At 42.1% G+C, this 17,567-nt stretch overlaps 1 protein-coding gene across 1 annotated transcript in view; it reads right to left on the reverse strand.

The window, feature by feature from the left end:
* The window catches only part of dnah9 (dynein, axonemal, heavy chain 9), a 180,592-nt gene that overhangs the window by 3,710 nt on the left and 159,315 nt on the right, over nucleotides 1–17,567 (reverse strand). The window contains exons 75-77 of the mRNA XM_004569683.3: nucleotides 15,198–15,380; nucleotides 1,152–1,405; nucleotides 934–1,069 (exon numbers count right to left, since the gene is read on the reverse strand). Coding sequence (XP_004569740.2) covers nucleotides 934–1,069; nucleotides 1,152–1,405; nucleotides 15,198–15,380 — 573 coding nt within the window. The remainder of the gene's footprint in view (nucleotides 1–933; nucleotides 1,070–1,151; nucleotides 1,406–15,197; nucleotides 15,381–17,567) is intronic.

The raw sequence follows: 17,567 nt of genomic DNA on the forward strand, positions 1-17,567 counted from the left end.
CCGAGCCGGGGCTCGAACCGGCAACCTTCCAATTACAAGACGACCTGCCAACTCTTGAGCCACGATCGCCCAATTATAAATTGTCCTAATGATGCTGTGTCTACACTCTTACTACACTAGCGAATATCCATTTTGATCGTGTGCTCACACAACATATTGAAAGAATCAAGTACATCACAAAGCAGGACATCAATAAGTAGTGTCCATCACAAACACAAATCATTTCAAAGGACATATCTGCATATTCTGTGATTCCACATGCAATACATGATGTCTGAACCATCTCTGAATAAAATGTAAGGTTCATTAATATAGATTAGGTTTAATATAAATCTTTGACTTTAATGGCTGCACAGAGCATTGTCCAAACGGAGCGCTGCATACTCGCCTATTCACACTCTGCTACTCCCTGCCAGTGGCACAGAACTGGCCCTGGGGCTGAGAGGAGAATGGGTAGGAGGAGAAGAGTTGTGTGAGTGGAAGCCACCCAGCCTGTAGGGCTGCCTGTCTATTTGCCTGCGCCTCCAACTTTAATGAAGAAAAAAGGAACCACTCCTCCAAAGGGTGATCTCAGTGCTCAAGTGCACACTCTGCACATTCCCTAATTAAGAAGTCTAGTGGGATGCACCTTGAAAGCTGGGCACATATGCAGAGCTTGAATGTATAGAGATAGAAAGAGCTTTGGGAAGCTGAGTAATGTGCTATGCCCCAACAGCTGAACACAAGCAGGTTGCAAAGCAGAAAATGAAGCCACTAAGGAAATGTGAAGGTGCTTTTTTTGTGAGCTTAAATGAGGTGAGGGTCAGCTCACCTCATTTAGATATATAGTCTGAGGAGCTTGCAAGTGAAAGCGTGTTGTGTTTGTTGTATCAACTTTCTGTAGCAACTTTGCGGCACTCAGCTAAACAAGGAAATCAATAAAAACTCATGTACCTGTGTGTCCCAGCGTGCACCCTCCATGTACAACCCGTGTATGTAGGCCCCTTCACGAGGTGGAGAGCTGAAGTCCTCGCGATTCTTCTTTGTGACATCACACTGCAGACACATACTGTCCAGGGGCCACTCGTTTCTGCCGCATAACCACAAATTTCCTGTTAACAAGCCATGTGGTTTCCATCATTTTCTTATATCTTAATGCTGAGTAGCCCTACCTTCTCGCCATAGCCTGCATGATGGCTGTGAGAAAGGACTGAGGGTTAAAGAAGCCAGCCAGCCACACTGCAGAAGGTAAGCTGAAATCAGCTGACCAAGCTTCCAGCTCCCTGATCCTGGCCAGCAGGTCAGTGAACCACAGGGCCAGGCCAGACATGGAGGGATATGCCCGTTTGGTCCAACTCTCTGGCACCATGTCCAGGAAGATAGCATTCTGAAGGTTTTCCATGTCACTGGTCATGGTCAGCTCTCCCTGATGAGCGAGGGTTAAAGGAGAGAGAACAGATGAGATAAAAAAAAAATATACTGCTACACGTTAACGGAGTAATAAAAAAAATTCTTGTTTCTTATTTCTCCTTTCATTAATTTCTGCAACACACTGACAGTAGAGCACCTGGTGTTTTAAGCTACAATCCCACTGATACAACATTGACACCTTCCAACAAACAACCTGCATGATGATCTGCTGGATAATCTGCTTGATTTGGGCTTTAGGCAGTGTCCTCTGGATTGCACCTTACCACCAGCAGAGAGGGAAGGAACAAGGCTAAACGAAATACTAGCTGTAGCGACTTCCACAGTCGCTACAGGCCGGGGATGGAGCCTGCCTATTTGCCTGACGCGCTGTCAGTTACGCAATAATGCGAGAGATGGAATTGTTTGCTCGTTTAATTAAAGTGCTTTGCGATTTTTACAGAGTAGTATCACCAGCTCCTGATTCAAACTCTTAAAACATCACAGGCTCTAATATAACGAAGCGAACATGTCGTGCAGCGGTCAACAAAAACTACGGCTACCCAGCCCTCCTCTCTGTCAAAATCAAAACCAGTGAATGACAGACTGACAACGCCCATTTATGTCACCGCTAGCACCCACGTGACTCCCATAACAACCAAACAAATAAAAAACCCAGTGATCATCAAAATCCAATACATTCAATTATGGCTCCTACACACCAGCCCCTAATTATTAGGATCCCTTCTAATAATTACCCATAATTAACCAAGTAGGAGACATAAAACATGCAGAGAAAAGTCAAGCATTTACTGTATTTCAATATTACCCGCAGGAATCCTATAGGTAATCTTAAAGTCTATCTATAAAGAAAAATGAGAGACATTTTATATCCAAATACAATCAAAGTCTGATAATTGGACCCAGAAGTCTTTAACTGTGATCTGCCTCCAGCAGTAGACACAGTTTGGTAATAGGTCGATCCAGGCAACTAGTCTGAGTTTTAATCCGAACTTGACGAACGAATCCTCTTCGGTCAGGAAAAGTCTTTATCACACGTCCCATTGGCCAAGAGTTTCGAGGTGCCGAACTGTCCATGATGAGAACCAGATCTCCCACGATGAGGTTCCTTTTTACTCCAATCCATCGCTGACGTTCCTGTTGCTGTAGTAGGTATTCCTTCACCCATCTTTTCCAAAACAAATCAGACATGTATTGGACTTGTTTCCATCTTCTGTGTGTGTACATATCAGTGGAATGGAATACTCCTGGTGGTAATATCGGTGAGGTCTTTAACAGAAGAAGATGATTAGGGGTCAAAGCTTCCAGGTCGTTAGGATCCATTGAGGCTTTGGTAATTGGGCGGCTGTTAATGATGGCTTCAACCTCACAAAGTACAGTATGAAGACCTTCTTCATCCAGATTTTGTACTTTCATTATGGAATTAAGTACTTTGCGAACCAGTCTTATCAGTCGCTCCCAGGTTCCTCCGTGATGTGAACCTCCAGGTGGATTAAAGGTCCATTTAACTCCCTTTTGCAGAAAGACGTCATTGATTTTTACCTGGTTCCAATGTTCAATGGCAGTTCTAAGTTCACGTTCAGCACCTACAAAATTGGTTCCGTTGTCAGAACGCAGTTCTCGAACCTGACCTCTTCTTGCATTGAAACATCTGAACGCATTAATGAAAGAGTCAGTATCCAATGATGGAGCAACCTCAATGTGAACAGCACGGATAGCAAGGCAGGTGAACATAACACCGTATCTCTTCACCACGCTCCTCCTACTTTTTACACTGAAGGGTCCGAAGTAATCCACTCCCACCCGCGTGAATGGAGGTTCATCTGGAATGATTCTTTCATTGGGCAAATCCGCCATCTGTTGATTCACCGGTGGAGCATTAAGACGTCGACAGATGACACATTTAGATAACACTTTTCTTATTGCTGTACTAGCTCCAATCAACCAGTACTTTTCTCTTAGCTTAGACAGCATGTGGTTACGACCACCATGTCCAACTTCCTGATGTATGTGTCTAAGCAAGAGCTCGGAAATGTGTTGATCCTTTGCTAGTATTATGGGATGTTTCACCTCAACCGGCATTGATGATCTACCAAGTCTCCCACCTACTCTGAGAATTCCATCTTGCAGCTGTGGGCAGAGTCTTAAGATAAGATAAGATAAGATAAGATAGAACTTTATTAATCCCTCGGGTGGGTTCCTCTGGGAAATTCGACTTCCAAAAAAAGCACAGCAACGACTGAAGTTACAGTTACAGAATTGTTATTTATATATATATATATATATATATATATATATATATATATATACACACACACACACACACACACACACACACACACACACACACACACACATATATAAATACAGAGACAAATATAAATAAAGTATACAAAGGGGATAAATAGAATAAATAGGAATAAAAAATAAAAATACAAGTGAATTGCACATTTCAAGTATTGAGTCTACTGCACTGTTGACTATTTACAAAAAGTATTGCACAAGGTATTGTACAGTGAGGTGAAGAGGCACTACAGCTTAGTTGTTCCCCCCTCCTTTGTCCTCCTGTTTCCCCTCCCTCTCCCCTCCAGAGAGGAGTTAAACAGTTTGATGGCGTGTGGGACAAAGGAGTTTTTAAGTCTGTTAGTTCTTGTCTTGGGGAGAAGCAACCTGTCACTGAACAGACTCTTCTGATTGTTTATGGCCGTGTGCAGAGGATGCCCAGCATTGTCCATAATGTCCATCAGTTTCTTTAATGTCCTTTTCTCTGCCACTGTCACCAGAGTGTCCAGCTTCATGCCGACCACAGAGCTAGCCTTCCTGATCAGTTTCTCCAGCCTGGATGAGTCCCTCTTTGCTGTGCTGCTCCCCCAGCACACCACAGCATAGAAAAGTACTCCAGCAACCACCGACTGGTAAAACATCCTCAGGAGCTTCCTGCAGATGTTAAAAGACCTCAGCCTCCTGAGGAAGTACAGTCGGCTTTGGGCTTTTTTATACAGGTGCTCTGTGTTGCATGACCAGTCCAGTTTATTGTCCACCCACAGCCCGAGGTACTTGTACTTGTTGACCACCTCCACCTCCTCCCCCTCTATCTGAACCGGCAGTGGACCTTCTCTGGACCTCCCGAAGTCCACAACCAGTTCCTTAGTCTTTGAGGTGTTGAGTTGCAGGTGGTTTGTGTGACTCCATGCGACAAAGTTCCTCACCAGACTTCTGTACTCCTCTTCCTGATCATCCCAGATACACCCCATGATGGCTGTGTCATCTGCAAACTTCTGAATATGGCATAATTCAGAGTTGTAGCAGAAGTCAGAGGTGTACAGGGTGAAGAGAAGAGGGGACAGCACAGTTCCCTGTGGTGCTCCTGTGCTGCTGACCACAGTGTCAGACGTGATGTCCTTCAGCCTGACGTACTGTGGTCTGTCGGTGAGGTAGTCGGAGATCCAAGCCACCAGGCAGGGGTCCACCTCCATCCTGTTCAGTTTTTCCTGAAGCATACAGGGCCGGATGGTATTAAAGGCACTGGAAAAGTCAAGAAACCGTATCCTGACCGTGCCTTTTCCCCCATCCAGGTGTGAGTGGGCTCTGTGTAGGAGGTACAGGATGGCATCCTCCACTCCGACACCCGCCTTGTATGCAAACTGTAGTGGGTCCTGGGCATGTTGTACCTGTGGTCGGAGGAGGTTGAGGAAGAGCCGCTCTAGAGTCTTCATAAGATGTGACGTCAGTGCCACCGGTCGGAAGTCATTCAGCTCATTGGGCCGGTTCCTTTTAGGGACCGGGACGATGCAGGATGTCTTCCATAGGGCGGGCACTCTCCCCAGTCGCAGACTGAGGTTGAAGACTCGTTGTAGCGGCTCCCCAAGTTCAGCAGCACACGCCTTAAGCATCCTAGGACACACCTTGTCTGGGCCTGCTGCCTTTCTGGGGCGAAGCTTCCTTCTTCCTTCTTCTTAGAGGACTTGATTTTATAATGGGTTGTCCCTTCTCCAGATTCACAAGCTCCAAGGAAAATCTCCTCCTCTGACAGAACTTGATAATGACAACCTCAGCTTTGTCCAGATCTTCCACTGTAAGATTCTTAATCACAGATGTCCTCTTAAAGTTCCTCAGCTTTTCTTCCACAAATGATTTCTGTTGCTCTTTGGTGACCTCTGACTGTGGTAAACTTGAACACAATTCTCTCCTTTTCTTCACAAAGGACAGAAGCAAGTCCTTAAATTTTAACAGCCATGCCACTGACTTCTTAAGACGTGTCCAGGTGGAAAAATGTTTAAACAAGCGAGTAACAGAATTTTCTCCAGCTTGCTCAACACTCACTGTGGCAACTGTTTTTACCTCAGGATCATCAGATGCAAGCAGACTGATGTCATCTGGGTAGACAGGCCATTCACTTCTAGATTGTAGAAGATACTGAGGCCCAGACAACCATTTTGTATTCTTCATAAAAACATCGACTTTCACTCCTCTTGAGGCCATATCTGCTGGATTACTGGCAGTGTCCACATATCTCCATTGCGAGGAAGATGAAACTCTTAAGATTTGTGAAACTCGGTTGGCCACAAAAACCTTGAATCTTGAAGTTTCACTCCTGATGTATTTAAGAACAGAAGCACTATCTGTCCAAAACACAGAATCCAGAAGTTCCATCTGCAGCTCTTTCCTCCAGAGTACATCCAATCGACTGGCCATGGTTGCTGCAATGAGCTCCATTCTCGGGACGGTAAAGGATTTAAGAGGAGCGACACGAGCTTTTCCCATAACAAACGCACAGTGTCGTTCTGAACAAATGTTTTCAATCAGCAGGTAGGTCACTGTTCCATACCCATCCTCACTGGCATCACAGAAATGGTGCAACTGAGCACTCGTGATTTCTCCAAATCCATCAGGTTTCAGACAACGACTCACTTCAAACTTGCTCAATAGCTGGAGCTGCTGGAGCCATGTTAACCATCTTTTGGAAAACAGCTCTGGTACGTTATCGTCCCAGCCGATTCCTTCCTGGCATAGATCTCTTAGGATTTTCTTAGCAGTTAAGACCACAGGACTTAGCATTCCAAGAGGATCATAGATAGAACTGACAATTGAAAGGATTCCTCTTCTGGTGAGCGGTCTGTCCTTGAGCACAATCTTGAACTTAAAAGAGTCTGATTTTATGCACCACTCCACGCCCAAAACTCGCTCGATCATTGAGGAATCCAATTCCATGTTCAACTCTTTCATTCCTGTGGCTCTGTGACTTTCAGGAATTGATTCCAGCACTCCAGGCTTGGTGGTGATCCACTTTTTGAGCAAAAATCCTCCTTTGGCACACAAAGAAACCAACTCGTGGTACATTAACACTGCTTCCTCATCAGTTTCAACGGACACAAGACAATCGTCCACATAAAAACAGTGCAACAACTTCTTCACAGCTTCCTCACTGTAGAGATGTCCAAAGTCATCCGCACACTTTCTGAGTGCAAACTTGGCACAACTTGGTGACGAAGTTGCCCCGAAGAGATGTACATTCATCCTGTATTCAGATGTTGGTCGTTCCAGATCACCTTTAGGCCACCAGAGAAATCTCAATAGATCTTTATCTTCAGCTGGAACCATGACTTGATGGAACATGGATTCAATATCTCCCATAATTACAACTGGCTCCTTCCTGAATCTTGTGATCACTCCTATTAAAGAGCTTGTAAGATCAGGTCCTTGTAAGAGTTGGGAGTTTAAAGATGTTCCATGATAACTCACTCCACAGTCAAACACAACTCTGAGTTTCTTCTTGGTCGGATGGTAAACACCATGGTGTGGTATATACCACAGCTTGCCATCATTGCGATTGATCTCCTCTTCCGGGACCTTTTCAGCATAACCTTTAGCCAGAAGCTCATTCATGAAGACTTTGTACTCAGTATGAAACACTGTGTCTCTCTCAAATCTCTTTTGTAGAAAGCACAGACGTTGTTGAACAACTTTCTTATTGTTTGGCATACTTGATACTGGCATTCCGAAAAGATAATGCTATCTGGATATGACCACCCACATATTTGGCAGAGTTAGTCACTATTTCCAGAAATCTCTGATCCTCTCTTGACAATCCAACCTGCTCATCAACTTTGCTCTCAGGAAAGTCATTCTTGAACTGTTGCTGCCAAAGCTCCTCCAGCGTGACAACAGAAATTCTGTTGACTGTAACTTGTGGATGCTTCTGATCACTTGTAGCTTCACAGTTTCCTGAAAGTGGTCCATTGATGGTCCAGCCAAGCCTTGTCCTTACGGCATACGGTCCTCCATCAACACTACACACCACTTCCAGAGGTTCCAAGGCTTTGGGAATGTTTGTTCCAATCAGAAGTTCGATTCCTGCATTTATTTGAGGCAAGGTTATGCGTTTTAAATGTGCCCATCCTTCAATATCTCTTGGTGTTGTAATATTTCCTTTATGTACAGGCATGGACTCCTGTGTGTACACTTTTGGCAGTTCCAGAAATTCATCACCACAAAGAGCGGCAACCTCCAGTCCTGATAAAGTGTTGCTGCTCACAACTCTTTCCTGGCCCATGGTTCTGAGGAGGATGTTTCCTTTCCTTCCCTCAAGGTGAAGTCTGCGCATCAGACTCTCAGTGCAGAAAACTAGTGTGCTCCCTTGGTCAAAAAAAGCATATGTTGTAATAATGTTGCTTCCTTTCTTTGACTTTACTTGGACAGGCACAATGGGCAGTTTACAGTCCTGGTCTCCAGCCCCTGTAAGACCACTCGACACCAGTGTGCTCACATGCGGCTGCATGTTCCTGTCGGTCTTTTCAGAAGGTGAACTTTCTTTGTGCAGGATGGTGGGATGTTTCCGGCTGCAATTGGAACAGGAAATCCTCTTACGGCAATCTTTACTGATGTGTCCTATACACAAACAGCCAAAACAGATGCCATTTTCCTTTAAGAATGTTATCTTCTTCTCATGAGCCATTTTTCCCAACTGTGCACAGACGTCCAACATGTGTCTTCCTCCACAACAAATACAGACGTTCCTTCCAACCTGATTAATTTTCATTTCCATTTCCGCAGGCTTAGGTGTACTCTCCACAACTTGCATAGTGGTGGCAAAGCTTGTTCCTTTATTTCCAGGTCTGCCTTGATACTTGGCTTTACTCATTCCTTTTATTGGTAAAGAAAGCGGAGAATCTTGAATATTACCGAATACAGGATCAGTTAATATTCTTATTTGCTTCTCCAAAAAGTCTGCAATATCCATAAATTTGGCTCTTCTTTTATGCCTTTCTTGCAGGTCACAAACATGGCTTCTCCATTTGTCCCTAAATTTATACGGCAATTTTTTAATAATGTTCACCATATTAGAAGGCATGTCCAAATCACTCAGATGCTGCACCTCCTCCATTGCATTACAGCATCCCCTGAGGAACAAACTGTAGTTCTGAAGAGCTTTTACTTCCTCCGTTTTAATTGATGGCCATGAAAGTGCCTTGTCCAGATATGCAGCTCCGACCTTCTGTTCATCGCCATAGTGTTCCTTTAACAGTGATTTTGCCTTGTGATAACCACGATCCGAGTTCATTTGTTGACAGCTTCTCACCAATTCCTTTGCATGGCCTCTTGTGTACTGTTCCAAAAAATATAAACGATCGCTGTTATTTTTCGTATTGCACTCAACTGCATTCTCAAATGCTTTAATAAATGAATAATATTGAAGTGGATCTCCATCAAAATGAGGTATTTCTCTCTTTGGTAAAGAAAAGAGTCTTTGTTGTTGGATTAAGAGTGTTGTTATTTCATTTTGTTTAGTCATTATTCCAATAACATCATTTTGTGGTTCCAGTTCCACCATACCATTTGTATGACAGTCATTTTGTCCATTTGCATCAGATGGGTTTGAAGGAATAACTGAATATTGTCGAGGATGCTTATTTTGAGAAGATTCAGTCAGCACGGCTTGTTGCATGACACATTCCTGGGTTTTATCTTTTCTCCTGTTTTGAGTTTCAGCATTAGTCAATGAATTTTGTTTTGCTGAAATGTGAGGTATAAATTCCAATGCATCAACATTAAGGGTTTGTTTAGATCTTTCATGGGAAATGTATGAATTCATTCCATCTGAAACTTTTAAAGAGCCTTTTTTGCTTGTTATACTTTGAGCTTTAAGGACATTTATTGTAGCCATTTTTTCAGCAATTTCAGTGTCCAATTTTAGCCTTTCCTTTCTTTTACGAAGACGTTCCTCCTCTTCTTCCAGTACATGTTTCTCATTCAATAATTTCTGCTTTATCATTAAAGCTGCCAACTCTGCCTCAGCTTTCATACGAACAGATGAAGTTGAAGATCTTGATGGAGAAGTTTTGTGGCTTTCAACATTTGAAACACTATCACTTGGCTTGATATTATCCTCCACTTCTGTCTCAGTATTTGATGCAACATTGTTTTCCAATAAATTGATTTGCTTTGGACGAACAGCAGGATTTTGTTCTCTTTGATTTATCCAGTTTTGAATTTCATTTAAAAACACATTGGTGTATTTCATGATACTTGAAAACCATTCCTCTTGTTTTATTACTTCTTCCTCTGGCACCAAAGACAACACCTCAACATGTGAACTTGAAGCCTTTTCACACAGTGCCTTTAAATCCACCAAATACTGCTTAATTTGAGAAAGATTTTCAGTGTGTTGCATGAGCGCTTTCATTTTTTGTATTAGTCCTTTCATTTTATTGACATATATTTTGCATTCATTTTGTAATTTTTCGATTTTATTCAACAATGCCTTTCCAGTCAATTTTCTTTCTCTCTTTCCCCTCAAATGATTAGAGGAACAATCATCACCAGCTGTTTGACTCATGATTTTCCCGTTTGTTTGTTCGATTTTTTATTTATTTATTTTAATCTTCAGTGATCATCCATTAAAACATATATCCACTGGAAGCCACAATAGACTTTGACCATAAAATCCTTTCAATGTAACGGCACTTTAATTGTCCATTTGAACGTCATCCAAGCAGCATAATTACGGTAATAAGACGCAGCGCAGACATCATTCCAAGAGCGCAGCCAAAAACGTTGCACATTTAACCAACATTCATTCCATTCAGTGTCTCTTCTTGAAACATCTCAGCGCTAATCCAATGTGGCTTCCTTTTCCACAACCAGACATGCACAGGTATTCTTACCTGCGCTCCTCAGAATTGCGTCAGGTGTGTCGGTGTTGCTGGGCTCACTCATTCAGATGCGCTGCACTTACTTGGCGTCTTTCAGGTTCCTTGATCTGATTTCTTTGATCCTGCTCGCGGCTGGCTTCTCCAGAATGCCGTTTTTTGTTGACTAAAGATGTAGCGACTTCCACAGTCGCTACAGGCCGGGGATGGAGCCTGCCTATTTGCCTGACACGCTGTCAGTTACGCAATAATGCGAGAGATGGAATTGTTTGCTCGTTTAATTAAAGTGCTTTGCGATTTTTACAGAGTAGTATCATCGGCTCCTGATTCAAACTCTTACAACATCACAGGCTCTAATATAACGAAGCGAACATGTCGTGCAGCGGTCAACAAAAACTACGGCTACCCAGCCCTCCTCTCTGTCAAAATCAAAACCAGTGAATGACAGACTGACAACGCCCATTTATGTCACCGCTAGCGCCCACGTGACTCCCATAACAACCAAACAAATAAAAAACCCAGTGATCATCAAAATCCAATACATTCAATTATGGCTCCTACACTAGCCACTCTTTATATCCTGTTTATCCTATTAATTCTGCAGCGTTTTCAGTAAATATCTTTCTATGAGCATAGCAAAACTATTTCTTCCTGTTGTGCATGGCTGAGGACAGTCAGGAAAGAGGTACAAAGTGGTGTTACTAGACAAAAAGGACTGCAGATAGCTGGATAGCTAAGGCCTCTGTCACACAGACCTAGAGAATGGTTGACAGTGGTGTATTTCCTGACCAGCTGGTGTGTGGTTACTAGAGGCTGTTGCTGGGTGAGGTTGGCCTCAAAGACAGTGGTATACGAAAAACCTTCCTGTGATTGCTTTGGTAGCTAGGAGACTGCTGTGGTTGCCTGTAGATTGTGTGGAAGATGCTGCCTTGCCTGCAAACACTTGCTAGCTAACACAGAGTATGCTAACTAACCACTCAGCCATAGTGAAAATTAAGAAAGTGTGATGCGAAGTTTTGCCTTTTTTTCTTCCCCACCTGTCACGTTTGGTTCTTTTGCCATCAGAATTATTGTCTAAAGGCCAAGAAAGATGCCCAACGGATTTACTTTACCAAATGGACCATCCCGGCCTTGCCGTATTGGTTCATTTGATTGACCTTTGTTTTTATTGTTTATTTTATTTTATTTTCACTTGCTACACATGGGACAGACATGACTGGGGGAAAGAAAAGGGAGAAAGAAAGAGAGGTAGGGAAACAAAAACAGCGGGGAAGAGGAACGGTGATAAAGGGCACAAAACAAAAACAAACAAAACAAACAGACAAAAAATACATAATCATCACCTGGATCACCGGTTGAGAAAGAAAAAAGAGAAAACAAGCAAAAAAAAGAGCAATATAGTAAACAACAACATCACGATAACCTGTGTGAATATAAAAGTAAATACTAAATATTGAATATTATTGTGCAGCACATAAGATCAACAGCTCACAGTGTGCTTTGAGGTAGGAAGGTAAGGTGTAATTTGTGTCTGTGAGCACCCGTGTGTACACCTGTGAGCATGAGCGCGCTTGTATTCAAAAGGTTCCTTCATGTAATGATCTGCTAGAGGGTGTGGGGAGCCACAGCCCCGTCCTCCAGGGCATGAAGCAGGTATGGAGGAGATCCAGGCTCCAGACATCCAGAGACCCCCAGAGCACAAGAGACCAAGGAAGACCAACGACTTGCTGTTGCATAGTGGGTGCAAACTGAGGTCTAGGCCTGACTTCATAAATCTACCACTATAATAAATTAAAGAACACTTCTATGTCGGCATTACAATAACAATAGGTTATCCCACATGCAGAATTCTGAGACTTATATGTGTGGAAGCCAACAGAAAAGGAAAATAACATTTGATTGTGTTCATAAGCTACAACATTTTCCTCTGTTTTGGATACTCCCTTGGTATTCCTTTGAAGTTCAGTAATTTCAAGACATTTTGCTTTAAAACAAACATGAATATGATGCAATAGAAAAGTATGGATTTACTTGTTAGAATGTGAGGATTCCATTAAAATGTTAGATATTGCAATATGAACTGCTGGTGTGACCCGACCAGTGTTTGATAGGCAGGTCATGAAACACGAAACTGCAACATCTACACGGGTATCGGCAAGTTCTGTCCCTTTGCCATAGAAAATAGATAAATCTAATTTATCCAATTTCTAACTTCATTTTTGAAAAAAAAAATCTTTCAGATAACATTATGTTGATATAGTGCGGATTTGTTGCAGTATAATCACCAGAGCTTGCTAGGCTGGTGATGTCACCATAAATGCTAATATTAGTTCTATTGCCATTGTTTGCTGTACTTTATTGAACAGGCTGCTTGTGGATATGAAAAATCTGTTGTATAATTTGGCTTTCATGCTCTTCTTGATCATCTGGAAATACCCATTTTAATTAGGGCGAGTGCTCTCAGTGCTGACAAATGCTGTGTCTGTGCAAAAAACTTCTTGCTGGTTTTTGAATGCTATTTACAGGAAGGGAAAAAAGTTCCTGCTTGTCTAGCTAAACACTGGAGGTGAGACCTTCCAGCTACTTAAGGTGTTGAATGGTAACAAGCCCTTTAGAAATCAGTAAACATGGGAATAAGCAACCCATGCCAGATAAGGAAACATGCTGTAAGATAGCCAAGAGAAGATGGCACTGATGAGTAATGAGACAGCATGCGAGTGAAAACAGTAGTGTCCTTCACCTGCTGATAGTGTAGCTGATGTATCGCTGATGTATAGATACCCATTTCTGACATAAGAATTCTTTATGAGGGTGATAAGGTTCTGTGGGTTTATCTAGATAAGTGACTTTATCATTAACCACTCCTCAAAATAATCCATCAGTTCAGCCATTTCATACTCAACCTCATAGCACTATGAAGCTCCAACACCTCAACCAGGATAACATTCTGATAGTTCCTATTTATTGAACTATAGAGGCAACATATGATTCCATTTGCTGGTACAACAGTGTACATGGCTTTTAAATCACTGAGCCGATTTATTGGGGCTTGTAGGGCGGGGAGATCGAAGCCTCATAACTCCTGACAAATACATTGACATATTTTTCCCCCTTTCTTTCTCTTTTCATTTGTTGTTAACACATGACTCAGTCAGGCTTGACACAGAGAATGCCGACATCTCATTCCTTTCTGCTACTCTGTAAGCCAGATCTCTGAGTCACTCTTACAACCGTGCTTCTGACAAACAACAAAGGAAAAGATTTAGTTGTGCAGGAATACTAACTAAGCAGTCTGTTGATGTCAACAGTAGAGAAGCCTATGTAAAGTGAATCATAGGTGTTGAGAATAACTGAAGCTTTTTATGGTGGGGATTCAAGTCACAGTTCACTGTTTTGCGTTGCAGGTTTTTAGTCGTTGAGGGTCCTGTGCAGTATCTTGGCTGTTCCTAGGACTGCACTCGTCTGGACAGAGATCTCGAATGTTCTCTATACTTCTTATGGTCGCTCAACTCCTAGCCAAACATCTCACTGATCACTATAGCCGTGGTGTAGATCAGCTGATTTGTCTTGGTAATGGTTGCAGTAGGTATTGTCTGTAGTACTGCATTCACATAATTACATAATTTACTTAGGTATTATTAAAGTATTCTGATTCTGATCGACAGTAGGCCTTCAGAGGGAACTTGTAATCTTGGTAACCGGCTACAGAAGGTCCAGGTTTCAAGCTTCGCTATGATCCTGTCTTTTAGGTCAGTTCCTCTTGCACTCAACAATCCTTCTTCCATTGCATTTGGGGCTTGGTATCCAATCTCGGGTGGGGGTGATGATCTCTCCCCCCCAGACTTGTCGTTCTGGCTTCCACTTGCTGTGTCATTTGTGTTATATAAATTTAAACGGCTAAATTCAATGCATTTGAGTTGGTTTGAGCTCTGGAACCAGTCTCTTGGAGAAGGGATGGACTCTTTTCCATTCTGGAGTTGCCTTTGGTGGAAGGAGGTGGGGAGGCCTGGATATCCTACGTATCACCATTGGAGTTTTTATTACAGGAAAAGACGGTTGCTTCCCCGCACCTTCGGCTTGGAAAATTGGTCCTGACTGTCGTTCAAAGGTTGCTCCATTTGGAGATATCTCTATTAGGATGAACATCAGGTAGTGGCCTCCAGCTTGCACTGGAGTGGTTTGCAAGTCTGAAGCAGTGGGAATGAGAACTAGAACCTTAGACTAGACTGGTCGATCAACGTCCCTATCCTCACGTATGGATATGGGCTTTGGGGCTTTGGGTAGTGACTGAAATAGTGTGACCAGTTGCTATCTCCTACCAGTAGGAGGCCCAGGAGTAGACCCATGTCAAATAGGTCTCTCTGCTGGCCTGGGAACACCTCAGTGAGGGACTTCTGGGCTTCCTTGCTTAGGTTGCTCATGTGACCCAGCACAGGATAGGTGAAAGAAGATGGATGAGTGGAGGAATCAATGGATGGATCTTATTTGACTTGGTAGCTACTGAATACTGTATCATAATAAAACTCAGGCTTTGTCCACAGGACATGTACAATGTAAATGTTTTTGCAAGGCAAAACACTTCCATCTCCAGTCTCATAACAGTGCATAGCCTCCCATTAACACTTCAAAGCCACTACTCACCTTAAGTCCAAGGCTTAGCTCGTGAAGAGAGCATCTGATCTCCTGGGTGAGAATGTTCATACGCTCACACTCCTGCAGCGCCACGACCTGATAGGGAGTCCTCTCCTCTGCTTTCCCTAGAAGCTCAGCCATGTTGAACTCCTCTGGGAGTTTCTCCAGTATCTCTTCCAGCACTGCATGCACCTGATAACATGGATAGGAATGTAGAAAAAAGTGAGAGGAGTGTTTCCCAGTAAAGTAGCCCATTATGCTTGTCAATATTAAAGCTAAGTAGGACAAGAAACACCAATGGTAAGACAATACTATCCTAAGCAAACATCTGAAAGAGATGGGTTCATCTGAGTCACATAAACTCAGTCCTGTCAATGCTGACAGTCTGAGAAACTGTTTGAAATTGTTCCATAAATATTCATGAAGACATATTTTTGCAACACCAGCTTTTTGTTTTCAATAACAGTATTATTCCTTCAGAAAATCAATGCTCACATCGTATTTTTGTGGACAAGGGGTGAAAGCTAATGTCTGTGTCCAAACTTTCCCAAGACAACCAGCAAGAGAGATCAATCAAAGGATTAGGTACCAAACTAAGGATATCAGGTCATTGTATCTATGGATTTTTTATTCCTGATGATTCTGAATATCTGACTTGACTTTGGCAGCTACTGAACACCCAGAATACAAAGTGGGCCTCTTCAGTAAGCCAGAAAGATTCCAAATCATAATATATTAAATGACCAATGGAAACACGGAAACACACACACACGGCAAATGTAAAGTCACAAATCAACCTTACATATATGTTTTTAGACATTTTAAGGTCAACTAATCATTGACTTCAAAATACAGATGAGAGCAAACATAAGTAAATCAATCCCAGTTAAAAGCATGCGCATATGAATTAAACATGAATGAAACATGCTGAGCAAACTTCCCTAATGGTCAGCGGTGAAATCAAATTAATGTTTTCTGTTAGAAAGGGGTTGTTGCAATTATCAAATTGTAATCATAAAGTGGTGGAAATAATTATTTGATCCCCTGCAGAATTCATAGGTTTGCTCACTTACAAAGAAAAAAACAGTCTCTAATTTTTACCATAGTTTTACTTTAAAGGAGAGAGACAGGATATCAACAAAAATCCAGAAAAACACATTTTTCTTAAAAACACTTATGAGTAAAAAGCACACCTCCACCAACATGGACCAAAGAGCTGTCTAAAGATGTCAGGGACAAGACTGTAGGCCTGCAAATGTCCATTAATCATCCTTGATCGGGAGCTGGAATGTGGATGAGCCCAAAACTACACAGGAGGAGCTTGTTCATAATCTGGAGGCAGTTGAGATCACAGTCACTAAGAAAACAACTGGTGAAGCACTATGCTGTAATGGATCAGATCCTGAAAACCACAAAAGTGATCACACATTCACGATCATCACGAGCATGTTATTCTTTGGTTTGGTTTGCCACACCGACTTTGTCCCCTATGGTGATACTAACAATCCAGAGATGTACATGTAATGTATCTAACTGTGATATATTTTTTCATAAGCCCATTCACAGGACTACATACTAGATACACAATACAGTCATTAACTACTCCCATTTTTAACATTGTCAACACACAGTTTAGTCGACTGAATAATGGACAATACACATGTGAATGGGGCTTTATTGATCAATTTCACAACAACTGCCAGCAGTCAATTGTTTGGTTGGGGAATACCTGTTTTTCCTTTGCAATCCGTGGTTGTCAGATGGTTGCTGACCACTCTCTGGGCTGTGTGGCTTATTTAGCTATAGTTTAGTTTATAAATAGCTTCCATAACCACGTACTTTACAGGGCACTTTTATTTAAAGCAATTAATTTAAGCTTTTACTTTTTAATGGCTCAGTCATATTAGAGCAAAAATAGGATGAGAGTCTCTTTGTGAATAGGAAAGATTTATGCATATCAGATTAATAAATTGAACTTTTTGCATTGTACATCTGACCACAAGTAGTTGAGTCAACCAACTAAGGCCTTTTCATGCTTAACCTTGGGGTAGTCACTTTTAAGTTATCTTTAAACAATCTTCAAATAGTCCATCTTGGACTAACTGTAATCATTCTCAGACAGATTAGTCAAGGTCAACAAATAATTGGCATTTATTTTCCAAAACTTCGCAATTAAGTCAGTCTGAACCGATGAGCTGAACCTGTCTGTGACATGCCTTTTTGCAGTAGGGGACTTGAGTAAGCCGGTTGCCAACTCGTCTTCTCATTATATTCCTATATAAAAGTTGGAATGCCATTTTTAAGCACCAACTATGTCACTATCTGTGAATGAATTTCTGATTCTAATCATCTGGGATTCTAAATGTAAGCAGTTAATGT

This window comes from Maylandia zebra, linkage group LG8 (assembly GCF_041146795.1).
Source record: "Maylandia zebra isolate NMK-2024a linkage group LG8, Mzebra_GT3a, whole genome shotgun sequence".
Taxonomy (NCBI): domain Eukaryota; kingdom Metazoa; phylum Chordata; class Actinopteri; order Cichliformes; family Cichlidae; genus Maylandia; species Maylandia zebra.